This window comes from Chelonus insularis, unplaced genomic scaffold, assembly GCF_013357705.1.
Source record: "Chelonus insularis isolate UGA/USDA-ARS -01 unplaced genomic scaffold, ASM1335770v1 contig_11_pilon, whole genome shotgun sequence".
Classification (NCBI taxonomy): domain Eukaryota; kingdom Metazoa; phylum Arthropoda; class Insecta; order Hymenoptera; family Braconidae; genus Chelonus; species Chelonus insularis.
This window is the reverse complement of record NW_023276361.1, coordinates 164,102-188,754: the sequence shown is the minus strand read 5'-3', so window position 1 is coordinate 188,754 and position 24,653 is coordinate 164,102. Positions and strand designations below refer to the sequence as shown.

At 37.5% G+C, this 24,653-nt stretch overlaps 3 protein-coding genes across 3 annotated transcripts; all 3 read left to right on the top strand.

Annotated features, from left to right (window-relative positions):
- Nucleotides 1-303: 303 nt before the first annotated feature.
- LOC118065347 (uncharacterized) lies at nt 304-3,661 on the top strand. Its single transcript, XM_035080554.1, has 2 exons — nt 304-344; nt 1,957-3,661. Exons 1-2 carry the CDS (start codon nt 325-327, stop codon nt 2,684-2,686), a joined length of 750 nt encoding a protein of 249 aa, XP_034936445.1. The 5' UTR covers nt 304-324; the 3' UTR covers nt 2,687-3,661.
- A 14,228-nt stretch (nt 3,662-17,889) lies between these two features.
- LOC118065395 (uncharacterized) lies at nt 17,890-19,679 on the top strand. Its single transcript, XM_035080652.1, has 2 exons — nt 17,890-19,532; nt 19,619-19,679. The coding sequence occupies exons 1-2, from the start codon at nt 17,890-17,892 to the stop codon at nt 19,677-19,679; spliced, it is 1,704 nt and encodes a 567-aa protein (XP_034936543.1).
- On the top strand, nt 19,678-20,472 carry LOC118065388 (ATP-dependent DNA helicase pif1-like). The gene has a single exon (XM_035080639.1). It carries the CDS (start codon nt 19,903-19,905, stop codon nt 20,470-20,472), a length of 570 nt encoding a protein of 189 aa, XP_034936530.1. The 5' UTR covers nt 19,678-19,902.
- Nucleotides 20,473-24,653: the final 4,181 nt, after the last annotated feature.

The following is a 24,653-nucleotide window of genomic DNA, read 5'->3' as shown; positions in this document are numbered from 1 at the left end:
ATACTTCCGAATATTTTGTTTCTTAAAAAAGATTTTATTGTTCAAACGTTCCATGAACTTGAAATAAATTTTTACAAGCACCCATGTATCTTTGAATTCCCATTTTCAATTTGTAATGCTTAACATGGAACATATCTGATTCTTATCTCACATAGAGTCTGTATATAAAAATGATATCTACTTATTTACATTACATTTCAAATACGATATAAGAAGAGTGTACTGTTGTTGATAGTCTTCGATAACCTTAATGCACTCATATTTTGCATTTTTATCACGAATCAGTCTTCTTTTGTCCAAGCTTGCGTGTGCACAAGACACTTAATGAACACGATCATGGCAAGGTAAGAATTCATTTTTTAATCGGGTGAATAAATTGGCGTTGATCTTTGTGTTAAAAAAGTATATATTTCATGATATCAGGACTTTAAGTCTAAATTATATTCTTCATTGTGAAGATGGGTACGACTGTAACTCGCAAGTCAAAAAAAGATAATTGTTACTTCTATGTTACGTAACAGTGAAATGACACTACTAGTGTATGTTTAGACGAAGTATTAAAGTTTTTTGATAAAACGTCACAATAGTGACTCATTTATTATGTCTTCGTTACCTAACTATGCCATTTCGAACAAAACATTACAACAGTGATTCTTATCTTAAGTTTTTGTGACGCATCAATATTTCGATTTATAAAAAATTAAAACCTATTTGTACAAACATGATCTAACAATAATATGATATTGACGTAATAACATCTTACTCATGACATGTTGCTATTATGTCTGTACTCTTTGGGAAAAATTCCATGAATTAATGTTTAACATCTACACGACTTAAATATTTTTGGAAATTATATTAATATTACGTAAGCCCTGTAAAAACTTAATGTTACCACGATATAATACAGAAGTAACGAAATGTAACACGTGATATAAAAAATAATGACATGGATGTAATATCATCACAATGATCCATGAAAGTAACAATATCACATCACAGCCGTTATCTCGGTGTAACATAGCATGCATGCATTACGTTACATATATACTCAAGGATGAGATGATTACTCATCCTGTTATCCTGTGTGCAAGCAGTCGTAGGTTCGAATCTCTTTGTAGGAGGAAAGCTTGTTTACAATAAATCATTAAATTTAACTTAAAAAGTACAGGAATGTATTAAAACAAGTACAATTAATAAATTGCTAAGAAGAAAATAGTAATATCTATATTACTCTAATGGTACATTACTGCCTTATGAGTATGTCACATTACGCTTATATTACAACGATATAACAGTGTTTATTAAAAATGTTATGATATTTTTATTTACAAGGAACAACTAAGTTATATTTTTCTAAAACGTAACAAGAACATAATGTTACGTCATATTGCTACGTTTATAAGTGCAAAATTGTCAGTTACATGTGAGTTACACATACTTTTAGTTCTGTCACGGTTACAGAAAATCTACAGAACTGTGTTCAGTAAGAAAATATATTTTTATCCTTGAATAATAAGAATGATACTACATCTGTCTATGGCAAATAGAGAGACCTATGTCGTTCTCAAACATTATTATTTGACGCAATGAGAATACGTTTGGATTGAGACATAATAGTCGAAAAAAGTATCATCATATCACATGACATATTAGTATTGGATGATTTTAAATAAGAAATGAGTTTTTATTCTATTTCAACATAATTTCCATATAGATGATTTATTTATTTGTATGAATATTTTTACATTTTTTTCGGCAATGCCGCTGTAAATAGATATCGTGATTTTTTTATTAGAAAAAAACATTATCATTAATATAATTCAATAATCAAAGATTAAATGGCTATATAATGTACATTAATAAATTTTAGAAAGTATGCCATATTTGATTCCTAACAAAATGTTACGTCAAGTGCGAATATTCCAAGTAATCTTATGTTTCTTATGATTCCAGCGAGAAAGGTGGCTTAAAGCGTAAAACCCTGAAAGAGTCAAAATTAGACGAGAAACAGGAAGAACCCGCATCGAAAAAACCATGTAACATATCGATTGATGAAGATGGTAGCCAATCGAAGCTTCGAAAATTAACTTCACAGGGGATTTCCAACTATAGCAGATTTAGACCACCGTCGCCTTTTTCTATACGAAGTTCACCGCCAACACCAACTATTGCTCCTTCCCCGAATAGAAATTTAACTAGATCTACTTGTTTCTCAAATAATGATATGAGTCCTTTAATATTTTTAGATATTCATCATCAATATGAAAGAATGCTTCAGCAAGTTCCCAGTAGCAAAATGCTGACTGTAGAGAAATTGAGAAACCTTCTACCTTTTTCTAACTTTTTTGAGGGGGCGATTCCTATTATCAAAATTAGTAGAGAATGTAACGGTCAAAAATTGAAATCACCAACACTAATTCCTTCAAGAAGTTCACATGGACCTATGACTTTTGTTCCTTCCCAAAATATAAATTCAACGGAATTGTCTGACGATCTAAACCCTTTAGTATTTTTAGAAATACATAATCAATACGAAAAAATGCTCCAACTCGTTCCCGGCAGAAAAATATTGACTGCGGAGAGATTAAGAGATATTATACCTTTTACCGATTACTTTGACAACATAATGCTAATTATTAAATGTAGTAGAGAGCATAACTATGAGTACACAAGTTGCCAGTAGTGTATTCATTTCTTTACAAAAATTAATAAACTAACTAATAATAATGAATATAGCCCTATGATCGTTAGTCCAGTCATTTGAGATTTTATCCGCGGAAATTTTGAAGAGGATAAAATTTTAATACAATATTTGTAGGGGATGTAAAATCAGTTGTCCCTAAAAAAAGTGCTCTCCGATACCGGGCAAACGTTGAAATTACTCTCAAAAGGCTTTGGCAAACGTCACAAAGTCAGCATTTTTAAAACATGGAAGAAAATTAAGTGACCGCCAGAATTGTATAGAGTAATTACCTTATGGGACATGAAAAAAAATCGCAGCATGAAGTAACATCGATCGATTTAGTTTTTAATGCTAAGTCGAGTAATAATATTCATTAAAAAATATTTTATTTTATTTTGGTCGGCTATTCTTTTCTATATTTTCAATACATAAACATAACTCTCCTTGTCTATCTTATAGGTTTTGTTTATGCTCTGTTCCATTTAGGTACGTTTATTGTGATAAAAAACTCGCAATAAGTGTGTCAAGCGCCGACATATTGCTCTGTCTCTCTCACAGCCAGGGGTGTTCAATATTTTCACTGGTTTTAACTTTACTAACCTTTGGAAGTTGATAAATTTTAACCTGTTACCGGTAAGGGATTAAAGATGCAGACTTTTTGTGTACTTCAATATTTCCGCGGATAAAATCTTAAATGACTGGACTATATACCGAATACTCGTACAAACATATATTCAATATCATAATTACTATTGTAGTAATAGACTTCAAAAGCCGATCCTGATTCTTGTACAAGTTTCTCACTGCATTATCATTTTAATGCTGTTAGGTTTAACCAAAATGAGTGACAGGCCTTTTGCCATGACAAATATTTAGTTTCATTCATATAAGAAGTTACACTGTTACAGATATGAAAAATACTTTCTCTTTCGTTCCATGACAAGACTTTTTATGATATTAGAAAATTTTTTTTTTATGTATCTCATATTTAAGAAGTATAGTAATTAATTATATTCACGCAGAATTTGTTTTTGAATAATATGTAATAAATTGTCTGGCTAAAAATTTGTCTTTTTGTTTTTAATTTCCAGGTTGCCTTTTCGTGTACTCAAATATTGTACTTATCTTAATTTTTTAAATATGAATACTTCTCAGTGTCAACACGGTAGCCTTGTGTGTCGGCGTAAGCCTGACGCGCCATGGGTCGCGGGTTCAAGTCCCGGTCGGGACAAAGTCATTTATATGACTTTCTTGGGCTGCCGTGAGCGGAAGGATATCTTCGGAAAGCTGATTGTATCGACGCAGGTTTCCTGCAGTTTCCCTGTGTCCTTGTGTAAATGCGTTACAATGATTAGAGCTAAGTCGGCTGCAGACACAACCCGGCATACTATGTGTTAATAGTGTGTGTAAAGTTAGAAATCTTAAACCTAAACCAAAACTTACAATTAATCTCAAATCAAAATCCAAAACCAAATCTCAAAGTGCTCAAAATTCCTTCAAACTAATCCAAAATCTTAAAACTAAACTTGAGTAAGATGTTGCTGATAAAGAGGTGCTGACAGGGGATCTCCTGGAGCTTAAACAACAAATAAAATGATGGAGTTGAAGATTCCTCATTACAGGAATTCTTTAAACCATAATTATTCAGTAAATATTAATTTATTAAACCAAAATCGATCTTTCTGTAGAAATTTGGTAACAGACCAAGCATTTTTAAGCTGTAAATCACGTTAACAGTGCAACATAATTACCTACATCATCGGTGAGGCTGTCAAACAATAACATTCGCTGCTCATCATCGACTTTTCTCAACACAAAGTGCATTGTAAGAGATTTACAACTTCTCACACACTCGATCGGAACACCTTAAGTGCCTCAAGCACTTCGTATTCTACAAAACCCAGCATTGTGTGTGTAACACTACACACATACACTCTCAACAACACTCACACATTCTCACGGCATTCATCGCACAACAACTACGTGATTATACCTAAACAATGACTGTAATCAAGCTATTCTAGTAAATAATTGTGTATCATAAATAATGACTAAACTTTTGTTAATAACCAATTGCTATTGTTTCCCGGCAACCTTATCACCTCCATTCCATGAAATTAATTTTCCTTATATTTTAACAAATTTAATCTTTAATTATCAATAGTTTTCCTTTTATAGAATTTCTAACATATTCAAATCGTAACTTAACAAATTAAACCTTGAATACAACAAATTTTCCTCGACGATTGACGCTAAAACCTAAAGCAAAATCATCATCATTTTTTCAATTAACTATAACGTTCTGAACTGAACTTAATGCCTAAACTAAATCACGAGAGCAAACCAGGGGTGGGAAATCAATTATCTTACATTATTTTAAACTAAACTTGACCAAACTACCGAAAATCCCACAAAAAATACACTTACAGAAGCTGCAAAGGATACTTAGGTGTCATAATCTGGTTTCCACTCGTTCTTAGATGAACTAGAACCTCCTCTCTACATCATGAAACTCCCTGCAGTCTGTCATGTCTCTACCTTGTTCTATCTTCCTCTTTGACCCGCTCACTGTCTTCAACCTCTAACAATTTTCTTCATGACTCTGGTGTTTCTCAAAACTAGTCTAATCCTCACGCCTCTTAAAATTTGACTAACCGATCTAATCTCAAAAATCAGACTACTACTCACTGCATTGTCCAAAGTTCAACTTCTTATCTTTTTTTTCTATCCCCACTTAAATAACACATCAACTTTCTAATTTGCAGAATTGTTTCCCTATTAGTAGCTTCATCACGTGATCTCTCCTAGATTTCTTTGTGGAAAGGTGGCTTAATCTAGGTGCTTCTTTGGAGGCAAAGTTGATCAGGCCTTACAAGGCCTGCACACTTAAGCCTAATTTCTTCACAAAACTTCAAAATGCCCATTCCACACCTCCATTTCTTCTACTGGAGTATAAAGTTACTGGACCTGATCGAATGATTAACACTCGTAGGGTTAGAATGCTCCTGTCATGGATCATCACGGGTGGTATGTTTCGTTTGGCCCTCAACCCCACGTTAGCAATCCAAATCTACTTATAATAGTTCCCTAACTCTACACATGCTGGTTAGTTCTCCTCTACCAACTTCTTATCTCATTGAGTCTTTTGATGCTACCAAAATTAAATATAAGATCTTTCAACCTTACTAACTCTCTTGACAATAATATCTGAAATAAACACTAGCGATAAATTATTATAAACAAAAAGTATGCAAACTAATAAAATAATCTTTATGCAAACTTAAACAATGACCGTACCCATCAGTTAACTATCTCTTGAAAACTCAAAATTAATAAAGTAATACGTGAACAATAGTGCGTACTCGATTAGCCTCCTTCTTTCATTAGACAATCTATCATTGCATTCAGAGTTTCGCATAGTTTCCCCAATCAATCCAAGAATTGAAGATTGTCTATAAGTATTTTTTTACCTGCGCTGAGTGGAAATTTTTGGTTGCTAATCTTCAGTCATACGCATCTGTAGTGTTCTAAGTCTAAATTCAAAGCTCACTGTCTTTTCTTTTTAAGTTCTCTTCTACTAATTAGCATGTAAGTTGCTATATAGTAAATTATAGAGCTAGTGGATAAAACTATGCCCAATTATATGCAATCATACGTACTCAAGAATTATTATACATGATTTTTTTTCAAGATAGACTTGTAAGCCGCCTACACGTAATGATAAAGTTGTTATTCTCTCTATGGAGAAAGAAACATCTCTCTCTGACATAATTCTATAATTCACAAATTGCTTATAGTTTTAAAATAAATAACATCACGGATGATAACATCACTAATAATGTAGTAAGTGAAAGATGAATATCACATAAAACTGTGAAAAAGGATATTAGCTACATTAATGATTCAATTTACATCATTCATCAATAAATGGTAATTAACTACTGTTTTAATTTTCTTGTACATTTCTAATAACTATTAAAAATGCGACTTATCTATATAGCTAAGGTAATTGTAAGAGCTATCTAGATAGTTATTACGGCTGTCTGAAACATTACAGGAGACATGAGAATTTTTAGCACAGCTTTTCACTGCAGCTATACTTTGGATTGCTCTTATAGTAATGTGATTTTTTTTTTCAGTGCAGTTAAAGTCCTTAAAATAATTGTAATGTTGGTATTGATTGATTTATTCACACATAATTTAAGCAACTTATTTTATTGGAATAGAAATAATAATGTGATATAAAACAATTTATTATCTACTCAATGATTAATAATGCATTAATAACAAAGTATCATAGCTTTTTAAATTATTGATAAACTTTTCTATGATACTAACTCTGACTAATTAAATATGTATAATAAGTATGAAATTTCCAAAACACTGTCAATGAATTTTTATTTCATGAACAATTGTAAAATTTATCTATACTAACTGAAAATTACTACACATGTGTTAAGTTTTTTTCAATGCACACACTGGATAAATAGTTCAGATTTTCCTAAGAAACTTCAGTCTCTGCTAGATTTTTGTCGGGCTCGGTGCAAATTTTTGAGCTGTAGTCTACTTCATCTTTTAAACTTAAATTTGATTTTTGAGAGAATTTATTCTCAGCAACTCCAAAATTTTCCTTCAATTTATAGTTATTCAAGAGAAACAATTCTTTTAGAATTTTCTCCTTGAAGAAAATAATTCTTCTATCTACTCAAGTAAAGTTATTTTTAAACAAGTAAATTTATTTCTAAAAATCTCAACTCGACCAAAGAAATATTTTTTCTCAAAATAATAAAAAGAATTTTCCAACTCATCGGGAAAGATTTTGTAAAGAGAAATCTTTAAGCATTACATAAACGTGAGCGAATGAGCGAAGTCGAAGTCTACGAGCAAGAGAGAGAGAGAGAGAGAGAGAGAGAGAGAGAGAGGTGCGGCGCGGCGAGGAGACCCAAGCGGCTGTAAATCAATCAACCAGGGAGCCTAGCCGAGTATCTTCAGGCAGCACTACAGCCTGCTACGCGCCAACCTGCTGAACAGCGCTTTCTGCTATCTATCAATTTAACCCTTGTTAAACAATTTCTATTCAACTAAAGTGAGTAAAGAGTAATAAAGATTATCTGTAATAAAAGAGGAACAACTCTATTCTTCATTTGTTGCACCATAGTGGTTTGTCAGCACTGATTACCTTACCTATCTCTTTAATTTTCCATCTAAAATAAACTCTGCGAGGTCTTCGCACCCGAGTGGAGTAGAAGACGATTGTGTCGTGACTCAAAAAAGAGACTGTTCTGTTACTGGGACGTAACAGTGGGAAAGTAACAACATATGTCTTAGAAATTCTTTTCGTCCAAGAAATTCCACTCTCCACGCCACTAGAAGTAGTGGCAGCGATAGTCAAACTTCCTCACGAGATAACAATCTGCAATATTTACCTCCCAAACAGCAGGTCAATAAACATAGAAGGATTGCCAGGTCTTATCAAACAACTATCCAAACCATTCATTATTCTAGGCCACTTCAACTGGCATAGCCACCTGTGGGGCTCCTATAAACTTGACAACCGAGGAAATAAGGTAGAACAGTGGTTGATAGACAATGATCGAGTCCTACTTAATGATAGATCTTTAACAACATACAATATATCTTCCAATCTAGACAGTGCAATTGACGTGAGTATTGTAACTTCAAACGTAGCTCCATTCCTAGAATGGTCTGCTATTGAGGATTTTAACGACAGTAACCACTACCCAATTAGTATCCAAACCATTATTCGGCAAAGAAAAAATTGTAATTTTTCATTTTTTAATTATCACCTAATTATAAATGAAAATATTTAAAGTATAAAATGACAATATTTCATTAACAATTGAATATCAATATAAACAAATAAGTAGAATTGAAATTGAATATATTGTGTATATTGTTAATAACAATATTCATATTTATTTGTTTATACTAATATTCAATTGTTATTACACTATTCAATTATTATTTATAATATTTAATTTTTAATATTTAATGACGATTGAATATTGTCAATAACAATTGAATATTAATATAATAGAATATTATTGTACAATGATATCGGTAAAAAACTTTTGAGTTTATAAACCGGCATTAAGCGTCTTTTAATGTGTGCATTGAAAAAAACTTAACACATGTGTAGTAATTTTCAGTTAGTATAGGTAAATTTTACAATTGTCCATGAAATAAAAATTCATTGACAGTGTTTTGGAAATTTTATACTTATTATACATATTAAATTAGTCAGAGTTAGTATCATAGAAAAGTTTATCAATAATTTAAAAAGCTATGAAACTTTGTTATTAATGCATTATTAACCCGGGGTTCCACGATCTCTATAAACGAGTGAGTGGAACATAGGTTGAGCACCTACCGGGCGCGTCTCTAGGTGGCGGATAGGAGCATTGTCCGGGTAGTACCGAGTGGAGGCCTCGGGGGCCGCGAGGCGTACCGAGTGCAAACACGAGGTAAGCCGCTGGCAAGTGCAGCTTGGGTGTGTACACACTTTGAGAGGCACCGTGGACCAACTCTCCAAGTCAAGGTGTAAGCCATCGTGCTGAAGACTGAATGGCACTGGGACACTGTGTCGCAAACGATGCCCTTGGGGTACCAGGCGACCCCCCATTGTAGCTAGCCTTACCTGTGCAAGAGGCTCTGCACAGGTGGACCTTTATTTCCTCAGCACTCGTGGGACTCGCATGGATGACTTAGACAACATTCGGAGTAGTGGGGGTCCTATCTCTTCTGACGAAGAAATAGGACTTGGAAAAGCCGAGGCGGGACGAACCAGCGAGGACGGCGAGGTGCAAACCGAGCTGCCTTGTAAGGAACGACCTGCTACCGGCAAGGAGGATCAGGGGAAGAAATTCGATAAACCTGATCCACCGTCACGCCCTAATAAGAAAAAACTTTGCGGGGCAGCGAGGAAGAGGTTGAGGAAGGCTAAGCTGCTGGAACTGGAGAAATCCGGGGCTAGCACAGCCGGAGCGAAGGCTGAGCCAAGTCAGAGGAAACCGGGGGCCCCTGTGGTAACCGGCGGAATCTCTGGAGGCAAGGCAACTTCCTGTGGTACCAGGACTGACCCTAAGGTCAAGACCGGGGCCACTAGCTCCACCAAGTCGGGGTCTTCCGCCAAAGCCGTGGGTAACACCAAAAGGCAGAGGTCGGAGGATTGCCCGACGCAAAATGTCGAGCGAAGAAGGCTCGCGTAGCACCTGGGTCTGGCAGCTTTGCTGAAGCGGCTGCGGGAGGCAAGAGGGTGGCCATCGCGCCGGACCTCTATCCTTCTGCGACCCTCAGCAAGCAGCAAGGGGAACTAGTGCTGGCAGGACTTCTTCGGGCCCGGGACGATGCCATCAAAAGTGGCACTGTTCTGGGATTTGAGGGCCACAAACTCGACAGAGGGCTTCTGTGGATCAACTGTCCTGATGAACGGGCAGCCACATGGCTCAAGGAGACAGTCCCCTCCATAAAGGTCTTGGAAGGAGTAAACCTCGAGGTTCTCGAGAGGGAGAAAGTTCCAAGACTCTCCAGGGTCACCGCGACGTTTCCCGGGCCACCGGTGGATCCGGCGGTGATCTTGAAAAGACTCGAAGGCCAAAACGCCGGACTGCACACCAACCTCTGGCGGGTTTGGAGCACGAAGGCAACGCCAACACTGACTAGCTTAGTCATCGGTGTGGACGACTAGTCATTAAAGCTCTTGAAAGGGTTAGGAATGAGTCCTTACTGCGGCCCAGGCAGAGCTCGATTTTTCGAGGCGCAAAAGGCTGTGGAGGGGAGGCAGGCCGAACCCGGAAAGAGGAAATTACCGGTGGCAGGGACCTCCAAGGCGGTACCCCCTCCGAGAGGAAAGAGGAGGCGTGCGGAAACGCACGCAGCCTCTACCTCGAAGGAGAAGGGAGCACCAGGAGGGCCCACCAACCCCCCACCTCCGAGGGAGCCATCACAGGGGCTTGAGAAAGCGAACTGTGAAGAAGGCAAACCTCGGACCAGTGGACGGGCTACGCCAACTCCTGGGACATGGGGGAGACCCACGAAGAACCAGGAGTTGGCAAGGGTGGGGAGGGTCCTGTTTCAGATCAGGCTGACCGACATGGTAAAGCCTGGAGCAGAACCTACGGGTAACCCTCCTACGGGAGAGGGCGCAAGAAGGGACGGTGATATGGCTGGCCCTTCTACGCAGGATTAATCCTCCTCCTACGCTCCCGCATCCCAATCCTATTCCCAACACGCGAAATCAAACGGCGCCGAAATCCCTGTGATATCGGGGCTGTTAAAGATTTCGCAGATTAACTTGCATCACTGCTACACGGCCGCGGCACCACATTGTCGAGACCTAGCGGTGAAGCACACAGATGTTTTCCTGATCCAAGAACCTTATTGTCGGGAGGGAGAGGTCTTGAAGGGAGACGCCAAAGGCGGATCCTTTATAAGCGGTAAAGGTGATAGGGACCCTAGGGCATGCGTTTTCGTGAGACGAGAACTAAACCCTGTGGGGCTCAGCCAATACTGCACAAGGGATCTGGCGGCAGTACAGGTGAAAATAGAGCTGGGAGGGGAGCCGATCAAAGTCGTTATCGGCTCGGCATACCTTCCTTATGATTCTGATGAACCACCACCCACTGAGAAGGTCAAACGACTCGTGGAGTACTGCCGAAGGACGAACTGCGAGCTCATATTAGGATGTGATGCTAACGCTCATCACACCTTTTGGGGCAGCAGCGACACTAACGAGAGAGGGGCTAGCTTGCTGGAATACTTCACTCGGCACGGCCTAGAAGTCCTGAACAGAGGGCACAAACCTACGTTTGTTACCTCGGTCAGGCAGGGGGTCATCGACATAACTGTCGCCACGGCGAAAATCTATGATTTCGTCAGGAAGTAGGAGGTGGACGAAGAGGAAACTCTGTCGGACCAACGGCGCATTAATCTCGCTCTGACAGGGGAAGTGGGCAATGTGGAACCGCAACTCCGTAGGGACCCAAGAAGCGCTGACTGGGGCCTGTTCAATCAGGAACTAGAAAGACTCATGGGGGAACCCGGAACGGAAGGGCGTGTAGGGTCTCCGGCCGGCCCCGATGAGGCAGTGCTGGACCTACAAGACGCTATTGCAGGGGCCTATAGTTGCTCATGCCCAGCCAGGGTGATGCAGGAGTGCAGGAGAGTCTTATGGTGGAACAGGGAGCTTGAAAAGGCTCGCAGGGAAACCAGGAGACTCTTCAACGGGGCAAAAAAGCTCAAGACGGATCAGATGTGGACTGAATTTAAAACCTCACGGAGAAGATTCAGGTCTATGATCAAGTCAGTAAGGAGGCAAGCCTGGAGAAGCTTTTGCGAGAGACTGGAGGCCCTACCTGAGGTAGCCAGAATCCGCAAGCTGATTACCCCCGGCAGGAACGTGGCGCTCCGAGGCCTAGAATCTCCGGAGGGAGAGATGGTCGACGACCATCAAGGCATACTGGAGCTCCTCATTAAAACGCATTTTCCGGGATCGACCCCGGTGCAAGAAACCACAAGCGAGGCTGATAGACCAGGCGGGCTCGTAAGGGCCGACTGGGAAACCGCCAGGCGGGTGGTGACCTACGATCGGATAAAATGGGCAGTCGGTACCTATGATCGCTACAAGAGTCCAGGCACGGACGGAATCTATCCGGTTCTGCTGCCAATGGGCGGGGAGCGACTATGGCGCAGACTGGTACATATTTACCGATCTTGCCTTACCATGGGTTACATACCTAAGGCTTGGCGGACGGTCAGGGTGGTATTCATACCAAAAATGGGGAAGGACCGCTATGACCAAGCAAAGGCCTACAGGCCCATAAGTCTAACCTCCTTCGTCCTAAAAACGCTGGAGCGGCTTGTGCACTGTTACCTTAAAGAGAGCGCATTGTGCACCAGGCCCTTGTGCTCAGCACAACACGCCTACCAAAGTGGCAAGTCTGTAGAGACTGCCCTCCATGACCTCGTAGGAGGCCTGGAGAGAGCCCTGGAGACAGGCAGGTCGGCAATTGGGGTCTTTTTAGACATCGAAGGGGCGTTTGATAACACACCCTTCAAAACTATGGGTGAGGCAGTTCAGAACTTCGGAGCAGACGTCACGCTTGCACGTTAGATCATGAACTTGCTCGCCAGTAGAACGGCCATCGCCTATTTAGGAGGTACAGAGGTTCGAGCTGCAGTGGCCAGGGGCTGCCCGCAGGGAAGTGTCCTATCTCCCCTGCTATGGACCATGGTGGTGGACGAACTTCTTACGAACCTGAAAAAGGCGGGCTTCAGCGTTCAAGGCTACGCTGATGACGTGGCCATCACGGTCACAGGCGACGATTTGGGAAGTCTGTCCCTCAGAATGCAGACGGCCTTCAACGTCGTTGAGAGATGGTGCCAGGTTCGGGGGCGCAGGGTTAACCCGAGCAAAGCTGAACTGGTTCTGTTCACAAGAGGAAGGAGGACTGAGTTCAGACCTCCCCCCATCTTTGGCAAACAGCTGAAATGTTCGGAAACAGTGTGCTACCTTAGAGTAACCTTAGATAGGAAGCTCTACTTGAGGGCACATGTGGACAAACAGGTCAAGAAGGCTACCTTCTGGACCTGCAGAAGAATGTTCAGCGCCACATGGGGTCTGCAGCCGAAAACAATAAAATGGCTGTACACAGCTGTTGTCATTCCCCAACTAACCTACGCCTCCATAGTATGGTGGACCTCCGTCAGGAGGAACGCCTGCAGGACGCAACTAAATAAAGTCTATAGAGCGGCACTGCTGGGTATAACGGAAGCCCTGAGGACGACCCCAACCCTAGCTATGGGCTGCCTACTGAGCATCCCTCCGCCGGAACTGATGGTGGAGGTGCTAGCGAAGAGGGCGGCCATCCGCTTGAGGAGCCATAGACAGTGGACGAGCTTTCGAGCAGGGCATGCGGCGATCCTGGGCCCGGAGGACCCTACGGGACTCAGTGGCAAAAAGGTCGATCGCTGCCCCAGGAAGCTAGAATTCTCACCCGGATACGAAGTCATCTTCATGGACAGACGGACCTGGCTGGAGGAAGGCGAGGAATCGCTTACGTCCGAGGGGCCTGTCTGGTACGTGGATGGGGCGAAGTTTAAGGGGGGAGAGGCCGGAGCCGGAATCTGGTGCGGGGGACCACGGGTGGAGGAATCCTACACCCTGGGCCAGGACGCTTCCGTGTTCCAGGCAGAGGTGTACGCAATCCTGTTATGCGCTATGCATATCACCAGAAGAGATTGCACTGGGCAGCATATCTATATCTGCAGTGACAGCTATGCTGCCTTAACGGCTCTTTCGCAAGTGGCTACCTGTTCAAAACTCGTAGACCACTGCAGAAGGGTACTAAAACAAGCGGCATGCCGCAACAAACTGAAGCTGCTAAAGGTACCAAGTCGCTGCGGTATACGCGGCAACACCAAAGCTGACAGGCTGGCCAGTATTGGCGCCAGCGGCGGAGGTGACAGGGGCCCAGTGGAGATAAACGCTCCCGGGGAACTTGTGAAGGCGCTGGGGGACAAGTGGCTGCACAAAAGATTCACCAGCTACTGGGCGGAGACCTCGGGGATGAGGCACACCAGAGCGTTCATCAGAAAACCCACAACTCAAGTGAGTAGGGACCTGATCGAACTGGATAAAAGAAGGCTAAGAGTGGCCGTGGGCACCGTCACAGGGCACTGGCTAACTCGACGCCATATGAAGATACTGGGACGCGGAGAGGAATCCGCGTGCCGGTGGTGTAGTGAGGAAGAAGAGACGCCTCTCCACATGATAAGGGAATGCTCGGGGCTAAGGGAACCCAGGCAGCGCCTGTTAGGGAACCTTGGGACCGACGCACCCATTCTCGAGACGGTCGGGACGGACAGGCTTCTGCAGTTTTGCTACGAGGCCGGGCTGTACCAACCCACCTAAGACCGCCTTTACCATAAGTTTGGACCTAGTACAATGGCCCCGTGGCTAAGTGCAGGGGAGGTGGGGCAGACTAAAGGGAAAAAAAAAAATGTATCATTAATCATTGAGTAGATAATAAATTGTTTTATATCACATTATTATTTCTATTCCAATAGAATAAGTTGCTTAAATTATGTGTGAATAAATCAATCAATACCAACATTACAATTATTTTAAGGACTTTAACTGCACTGAAAAAAAAATCAATAGGATAAATATATAATTTCTGAATTGCATTGTCCCTGTCATATCTTCACAAATGACAATTATTCTTTTTCTGCTTTAAAATACTTACTAGGATGCAAACTTAATTAACGTTCAAATTATTTCAAATTTTTAACCTAAATAGATCACGCGAAAGTCATGTTTCTATGTTTTAGAATAGCAACAATAAATTCGTATAAACAAAAATCCTCTAGAACAAATTAAAATTTCGTTTTGTTTAAAATAATTTTTAACTTCCCAGGAGGAAGTTATAGTAATGGGTCCGATTTTGCGAATCGCTAATTTTGGCATATCTCCACGTTTTAAGGTCCCCCGGTTGAATACTATAGTTTTCACGTGGACGTCTGTGTGTGTGTATGTACGTATGTGCGTGTGTGCATATGTGCGTGCGTACGTTCGGAATTATTGCAAAGATGGAAAACGACCTGAATTTTGCAATTTATAAATTATACCATTTTTTAGACAAAATTTCAAGATCATTGCAGAAATGTGAATATTGGATGATTGGAATACTTGTATGGATATATGATGACAATATTTCATCGAAAAAAAAAAATTTAAAAAACAATATCAGCAATGAAAGAATTTTAAACTCGTGTCAGGATTGAGAAAACAGCATTAAAGACGCTATAATAGTCAATAATAATTGTCAATAATATGGAATTGTGTTCATAACAATTGAAAATTGTTACTAACAAGTGATTATTGATCATAGTAATAATCAAATAATACATAACCGTATGCCATAAATGAAAACATACTTTTTTTGTTTATAACAATGAAATTTGTTGTAAATAATGAAAAAAAGGATCTCTGAGGTATATTTGAATTCTTCTAACGCACAATTTTTTCTTATACTGAAATAAAGTAATTAACCATATCAAATGAATAAAAACATTCTTATTTCGTTTATAACAATTCCATTTGTTATAAAAAATGGAAACGGGTTCTATTCAAATTGTTTTTTTGTTTTTTCCACTGGTTTTTTTGTGGTAATAAGATCCCATTAAAACATTCAATAAATTTACCCTTAATTTTATAGGAAATTCTGAGACAACAATATTTCCATTGAATTATATCAAATCGTATTAAAGCATCGAAAAGAAATTGCCTCTTTTCAATGGGGAAATTGTAATCTCACAAGTCCATCCTATTAAAACTCATGACATTTTCCCGGGGAATTGTAGAACTATGGAAATGGTTCCCGATAGCATATAAAAAACCATAGAATCATCAATTAAGTCAGAGATTATGTAAGATGAATGTCCAATAAATAAACTGAAGGAAAAAAACGATTAAAAAAATCGTTTTTTCTATAAAAAAACTTAGTTCTTTCGATAGAAGAATTGAATTGACCAATCAGGACAGTGTCATCATTTTATTCGTTCCCTGATTGGTCGATTGAAAATTTGTTTTTAAAAATAGATTTTTTAATAGAGAGGATGATTTTTTTATGATTTTTTTTTTCAAGAGTATTCAACAAACTTCTATTTAGTATAATCACTCATCAGATTCATAATTTTACAGTTTTTTAAACGTTTTTAGGATCGTTTTTTGGTGATATTATGATTATCTAGAATCGTTATCGTCATTATAAGTTTATGAGTTTATAGAAAAGGAAAGGAAAAAGGATAGGAGTAATATTTTATTATTCTATAGCGTAAAAACCGGAATACAAAGTGATGAGCAAAAATTTAGTACGTTAATTAACAATTAAAATTGTTATAAACAAATTATTATTGTTTATAACAATGAAAGTTAATAATTCGACAAAATTTCTTTTCGTGGCAATTAAATATCGAGGATTCTAACAGAAAAGGTTAATTAACAATTAAAATTGTTATAAACAAATTATTATTGTTTATAACAATGAAAGTTAATAATTCGACAAAATTTCTTTTCGTGGCAATTAAATATCGAGGATTCTAACAGAAAAGGTTAATTAACAATTAAAATTGTTATAAACAAATTATTATTGTTTATAACAATGAAAGTTAATAATTCGACAAAATTTCTTTTCGTGGCAATTAAATATCGAGGATTCTAATAGAAAAGGTTAATTAACAATGAAAATTGTTATAAACAAATTATTATTGTTTATAACAATAAAAGTTTATAATTCGACAAAATTTCTTTTCGTGGCAATTAAATATCGAGGATTCTAACAGAAAAGGTTAATTAACAATGAAAATTGTTATAAACAAATTATTATTGTTTATAACAATAAAAGTTTATAATTCGACAAAATTTCTTTTCGTGGCAATTAAATATCGAGGATTCTAATAGAAAAGGTTAATTAACAATGAAAATTGTTATAAACAAATTATTATTGTTTATAACAATAAAAGTTTATAATTCGACAAAATTTCTTTTCGTGGCAATTAAATATCGAGGATTCTAACAGAAAAGGTTAATTAACAATGAAAATTGTTATAAACAAATTATTATTGTTTATAACAATAAAAGTTTATAATTCGACAAAATTTCTTTTCGTGGCGATTAAATATCGGAGATTTTGATCCAAGACATTTTTTATTTAACCAACTAAACCAGTTTTTTATTGAATTAGAATTAAAAAAAAAACATTACATGTAATACATTTTTATTTTTGGCTAATGATTAAACTTATCCTTTTTAATAATTGTTTTTTTTTTGATATTTTTATACTGTCTATTTTTAATCAGTGTGAAATCACTATCGCCAAAGAAAAATAGATTATCTAAAAATTTTGCAGATTAACATAATTCTTTTGTTTTCGTTTAAACATCTTTCAATACTTATTAATATAAAGAGTGTTTCAGTAATTAATAAAAATACGAAATCTCTCCAATATGTAAGTACAATAGATCCTAATGTTGAGCCGTGGATTTATCCATTATTTTACCCGTTTGGCACAAGAGGATGGCATCAAAATATATCTTATGTTCATAAGCAAAATAAAAAAGTCACTCGTAACGATTATCATAAGTATAGAATAGCAATTAGAGATGAATTCAATGTGCTTTTAATGGGACGTCGGTTATTTCAACAATGGGTTGTTGATAGTTATGTAAAAGTTGAAGAAGATAGATTAAATTTTTCCAGATTTAATCAAAAACAATTACGCGCTGAATCATATGAAGGATTAGTCGACTATTTAAATAAATATTGTAATGGTAACAATAATCATGACAATGCTCACAATAGTAATAACATTGGAAAAATAGTAATTCTTCCTTCATCATTCAATGGATCCCCTCGTAATATGTTACAACATTACCAAGATTCAATGGCAATAGTAAGAAAATTTGGTAAGCCTGACATATTTTTGACCATGACTTGTAATCCAAACTGGCTTGAAATTAAAGAAAATTTGTTTTCTAAACAAACTGCTGCAGATAGACCGGATATAGTAACGCGTGTATTTAATATTAAAAAAAATGCTCTCATTAATATGATTGTTAAAGAACATCATTTTGGAGAAGTTTTAGCTTACGTATATGTAATTGAATTTCAAAAACGTGGATTGCCACATATGCATATGTTAATCACATTAAAAGAAGGACATAAAATAACAACTACTCAAATGGTTGATAAATATATTTGTGCTGAAATACCAAATGAAACTGACGATCCTATATTATATGATATAATAACTAAAAATATGTTTCATGGACCATGCGGAAATTGGTGTACAGTGAATGGAAAATGTTCGAAACACTACCCAAAGAAATTCCAGCAAGAAACAACTATGGATGAAAATTGTTATCCTCATTATCGTCGTCGAGATTTAGGAATTAGTTTTATTCGATCACCAACATGTACCTTTACAAATGAACATGTAGTACCATATAATAAAGTACTGTCAAAGCGATTTAATTCACATATTAATGTAGAAATTGTTTCATCCATAAAATCTGTAAAATATTTGTATAAATATGTTTACAAAGGACATGATAAAGCAATGATAACAATTAATGGAAATATTTCTGATTCTGACAATAATGTTACTGTCCAGTATGATGAAATTAATAATCATATGGAAACTCGCTACGTCGGACCAGTTGAAGCTGTATGGAGAATATTATCAAAACCATTACAAGAAAAAAGTCATAGTATTATTAGATTACCAGTTCACCTACCAAATCAGCAAAATTTACTGATCAATAATGATTGTGATGAAACAGAACTTCGAAACGTTTTAGAGAAACAAACTATGTTAGTTGATTTTTTTGCATTGAATACACGTGATCAAGATGCTAGACAATATGTTTATATGGATATACCCAATCATTATGTATTCAAAAAACAAAATGAAACAAATATTTTTCAATGGACACAGCGTCAAAAACAATTTAAAGTCATTGGACGTATGTACTCAGTAAGTCCTTCAAAAGTTGAATTATTTCATTTAAGATTATTATTAACTAAAGTAAGAGGACCGAAAAGTTTCGAAGATATTAGGACAGTAAATGGCCATACATATGACACATTTATGGATACTTGCCTCGCATTAGGATTAATTGCCGATGATAATGAATGGGAACATGCACTTCATGAAGCAATAAATTGGATGATGCCATGTCAATTAAGATATCTATTTGTTCGTATACTGTTACATTGTAATCCAATGTATCCTCATAAACTCTGGGAAAAATTTAAAGAATCAATGTCAGAAGATTTTACAAGCCGCTTCGGTTCAATTTTAGGTCAAAAAAAAGCATACTTACATATAAATTCCATTCTTTGCGATGAAGGAATACAAATGTCGAATTTTCCAAGTATGCCACAATTAAGAGCTTCAGAGTGTATGGATGATGAGGAAACAACAGATGATACTGATAATCGTGGAACTCAACAGTATCAAACATTAAATGAACAACAGAAAGAAATTGTAGATTACGTATTAAATTTATGTAATATAATTAATAGTAATGTAGCAAATTGTATTTATATAGATGGCCCTGGTGGATCTGGTAAAACATTTATTTATACAACGTTATGGTATTTATTAAAAATTAGAAAAAAAAATATATGTACAATGGCTTACACAGGAATCGCTGCAACATTACTTCCAAATGGAAAAACTTTACATAAAGCTTTTGGATTGCCTGTACCTCTTTTTGCCGATTCATCATCGAACATTAAATATACTTCAAAACAAGGGGAATATCTCAAAAACATTGATGTTTTTATATGGGATGAAGCACCAATGGCACCAAGATATGCTTTAGAAGTAATAGATAGAACTTTACGTGATATGATGAATAATGAAGTACCATTCGGAGGAAAGATAATGATTTTAGGAGGTGATTTTAGACAATTATTACCTGTAAAAAAAAATTCAATTCGATCAGAAATAATAACTTTATCGATCAAGTATAGCCATCTTTGGACACATTTTCATCAATTTACATTGACTCAAAATATGCGTACATTACCTTCAGAAATAGAATTCACTAAATTTTTATTAGATGTTGGTAATGGTACTTTAAATGATACTAATGATAACTTAATTTTACCAGATCAATGTCATGTATTTAAAATTGAAGGAATGATTCAGAATGTATTTGAAAGGTTAATAATTCAACGTGAATTTAAATTAATTTAAATTAAATTAATTATACCTCTGATAATAACGATACACTTTACATTTTTACAGTTTTAGTCTGCTTTTATTGCATTTAAAAATTTATTCACTGTAGCATGGGAAGCAGATACTCGTTGATTAAAACTATCATAACAACCTTCCATTAGATTGTTAGATGTAATTCTATCATCAAGTACGGCACGATAATAATTTCACAATTTAGACTCAAAAAATAGTTTATCACGTTTATTCTTATTATGGCGTGGTTTACCAATTCATGTCATAGTAAAATAGTTTAATAAATCATTCTACATTTCATGATGAATATCATAAAAATCACTAGAAACTATTACTTCATAGGCACTTATAACATCATTAACTGGAACATAAGCTAATGCCATTAATAACTTAAAATATAGAGCAACGTCATATCTTTATTGTATCATGCTTGAAGGCCACATAGTTGAATATGACCCCACACACATTGTGTGAAATGAAAATGACACCCAGAAATTTTGATTCCTGGATATGCGTCTTAGACAGCATCCATGAAAGGCCTTCTAAAGTCGACCATAATGTGTGATGGTGAATAGTTAGGTACGCTCCGACGTAAAACTTTTAAGAAATTTATATACATATTATTAGACTTATTACGTGTTAATAAATACACTAAAGGCACAGTTTTACCACTTATGTATCCATGTATAGTGTATAATTGGCAAAGTATGTTAGGTACTGACTTAAACGTACTGTCACTAAGCCACTGTTCGCATTTTGTTAAAAAATTAAAATTTTTCACAGTTGTAAATACTAAAAATCTATTTCGTCTCCACCGCTGTCATGAAGTAAAAATAATTCGTTATTGAAAGTTTTTTTATATTCATCAGAGAGCTGTAGTTCACCTTGAGAAGTTAGAGGGGTTATTCCGAAATCTAACCACAGGAGCTGTGGCGCCACAGCTACAGGATTCGTTCCGAAACCTACTGTAGCGCTTGCAGTGGTTATTGCTGTAAATAAGCTAAGTTACACAATATATTGCGGAAATATTGAAAACTAATTTATTAACAAGAATATATTGTATGTCGAATGTAGCAATTAATCAATTCAAAATAAATGATTCATTAATGAATATTTTTATAACGATATTACTGCAAACATTGAAAACTACTTCATTTTTGATCTTCAACCATTAAGTACTTACACCTTTCTGAGAATCATAATTTTATAATAAAAAGAGACTTTTTTACAATTGTTTATGAAGGATCTTTTTCGATTATTTGACCATTTTACATTCGACTCTCTAATTAATTAGTTTTTTTTATATTCAGTAGTGAAGAGGAAGGGAAAAATTCTGCATTTTAAACATTCTTTCAGCTGAAACTAGTTCTGTAGAAAAGAATTACTTGAGGATAGAATTAATTAAGAATTATGAAATTAATTTTTCTTATACTCTTTCTTTTTCTTTCACGTTAGCTTTGGTAAAGTAATATAAATCATATTCAATCATTATTTTCACTTTTAACCATTCTATGTTCTAAAAATAAATGAGTGGATTTTCATGTCTTCACAACAATCAGTTAAATTCACTTTTTTTATTATAAATTGATCTAGATAGTTTTACTGTGTAATCCTTCAAAGTGATGTGTTTAAAAGTCATGTATAATTTAACAGCATTTTTCAATTAAAGCAGTAGAGAAAAATCGTTTACATGAAAAAATAAAAACTTTTATTGAAATGATTTTGTTCTGACTTGGAGGGCCCCAAGTCAGCGAGTCTAATATTCAAAATTGTGTAATGCCGGCCTTGTCCACCGGCGCGTCAGTCAACCCACTGGACCAGTCGCCGGGAAGTTAGAACATTTGGTCCTTCGAGCCGGATGAGAACGGCTTGGATGAATTTCAAACAATTCTAAAAGGTTCTAGTGGTGAATAGTTTAAATGAATATTTAGTGAAATATTCATCATAAAGTGTTTGTGATCAGACAACTTATCGTGTTTGCATGTTAACAACCTCAAAGACAAAAGGTGTTTACGCTTTCCAGTGCTAAGTGACACTCACATTTATTATTGTTGTGCAGTGGTGCTCAGTCTAGCCAACTTGGACTTCTTTTTAGACGCTTGGCGCACATTTTGGTTAGAGTCAAGATAGCCATGACGCAGTCAACTCACGTGTAAATAAACATAGTATTTAGTTAGTTTAGTGTCCTTAGTGTAAGTGTAGCCACCTCACAAGACTATTAAGAGCTCGTAGACTCGTTCAAGAAATTGTGTGATATTTTTGGTGTTGTGACTTTAGTGAAAGCCCACCATTAGTGTCAAGGTGACATCAGACGACTCTTGTACTAGTTTTTGTGCAGTTCTTAGTGATAAGTGTACTATTTGTGATCTCAAACAACTCACTTAAGTGAATCATGGCAGACAAACATGTAATTTCTTCTGCCAAGTCGGACTCCGTGGATGTAGCTGACGACAAGGATTCAATCGAAGCTGTTAGTGAAATGGTGGAAAAAGTGAGCGTAGACCAAGCGCCATCAAACATTCCAGGCAACTCTCAGGCAGAAGGTGTTACCGAGAACACGTTAAAGGTGCCTGAAAGAGCATCTCCATAGCGTGACAGGTCAAATTCGCCACCAGCAATCGCCAACACAACACAATCCAAGCTGACGTCTCAAATGGCAAGGTACCAACAGCTCCAATTCATGTATCAGGATGTGGTTGAGCTAGTGAGACAGCCCGCTCTCGTGCCAATAAGTTCGATTGAAGGTAAGCTCGCACAACTAAATGAGCTGTGGACATATTTTGTAGTAGAGCACGAGGCATTAGGTGTTGGGTGCCGGCTAACACTCTTCAAGCACCCATACATGACTGACAGAGTCGATGAAAGTGCCTTACGACTCCACTATCATACAGAGTCAACTCTCCACTGTGTAGAATCTGAATTGCACGGAAAAGACATTCAAAAGTCACTCGACGAGTACAGAGCATCAATCCAGCAGCTAACTCAAGCGGTGTACCAGCAGGCAACTCTCCCTGAAATAAAGTTACTCACATTCTCAGGCGACTCATCAACTTGGACACACTTCCGTGACATGTCCACGTCTCTGGTCTATAACCGCTCAGACCTTCGGCCAGTTTCAAAGCTCCACTACCTGAAGGGTAACTTATTTGGCCCACCCGCTCAACTCATAAGACACATTGTCATGAATGACAATGGTTACGAGCCAGCCTGGAAACAACTCAAGGCCAGATATGATGATCCGGAACAACTCATCTTCGCTCATATGAAGGACTTGTTCCGTGTGATCACACCATCATCAAAGTCAGCTGAACAACTCGACAATCTGGTGGGCATGGTATGCCAAAACTTAGATGCCTTGAAGGCACTTAACATTCCAGTCGACTCAGCAGACTACTTTCCGGTCTATCTGGTGGCCAGCAAACTAGAACAGCTGCTACATGAGTCATGGGAACTCGAGCGAAGTAGATCTCGCTCACCAACAACTCTCCTTCATTTCAACCAGGGCACGTGCGATGAAGTCCGCTCAAGACGCAGCTCGTTAGGCAAAACGGTGGCCTACTCCAGTAATCACGAGGGAGTCCAGGTCACAACAACAGTCTATTCGCCAGCAGACAACTCAATTGCAGACGACTCGAGCCTCCAGGTATGGGGCTCAATAAAGACTGGCTGATTACCCCTGTGATCAGTGCAACAATCGAGATCATCACTTAATTGACTGTTAATCTTTTGCAGCTCTTTCTCAACAGGAGCGATACAACCCTGTCTTCTCAGCACAGCTGTGCTTTAATTGCTTCGGCCACCACTCGATTCAGGTGTGCCAGCCTGACAAACGGTGCAGTGTGTGCAATCAGAAGCATCATTCAATGATCCATACACCCCGGACGGACTCATTGAGAATGAGGGGCGATGGATCAGGCCAAGAACCGCAGCCTACTCAAAGCAGTCAACAACCATCAAACTTCCAGCAGTGAGGTGGTGAAGTATCATTTTAACAGCCAACTCCAGATCACACTCGGCAACTTGAACAGACTTCTTATCAGGTAACTCAGTATCATAGTCAACTCTCTGCAGTCAACTCTGATTATGTTTCAGTTCACTCTTCAAGTAGTGGTATGATCACTCAGCATCCAGACAACTCAACAATAAAGGGAGACGAATCATGTCCATCTCCATATGCTAACAGG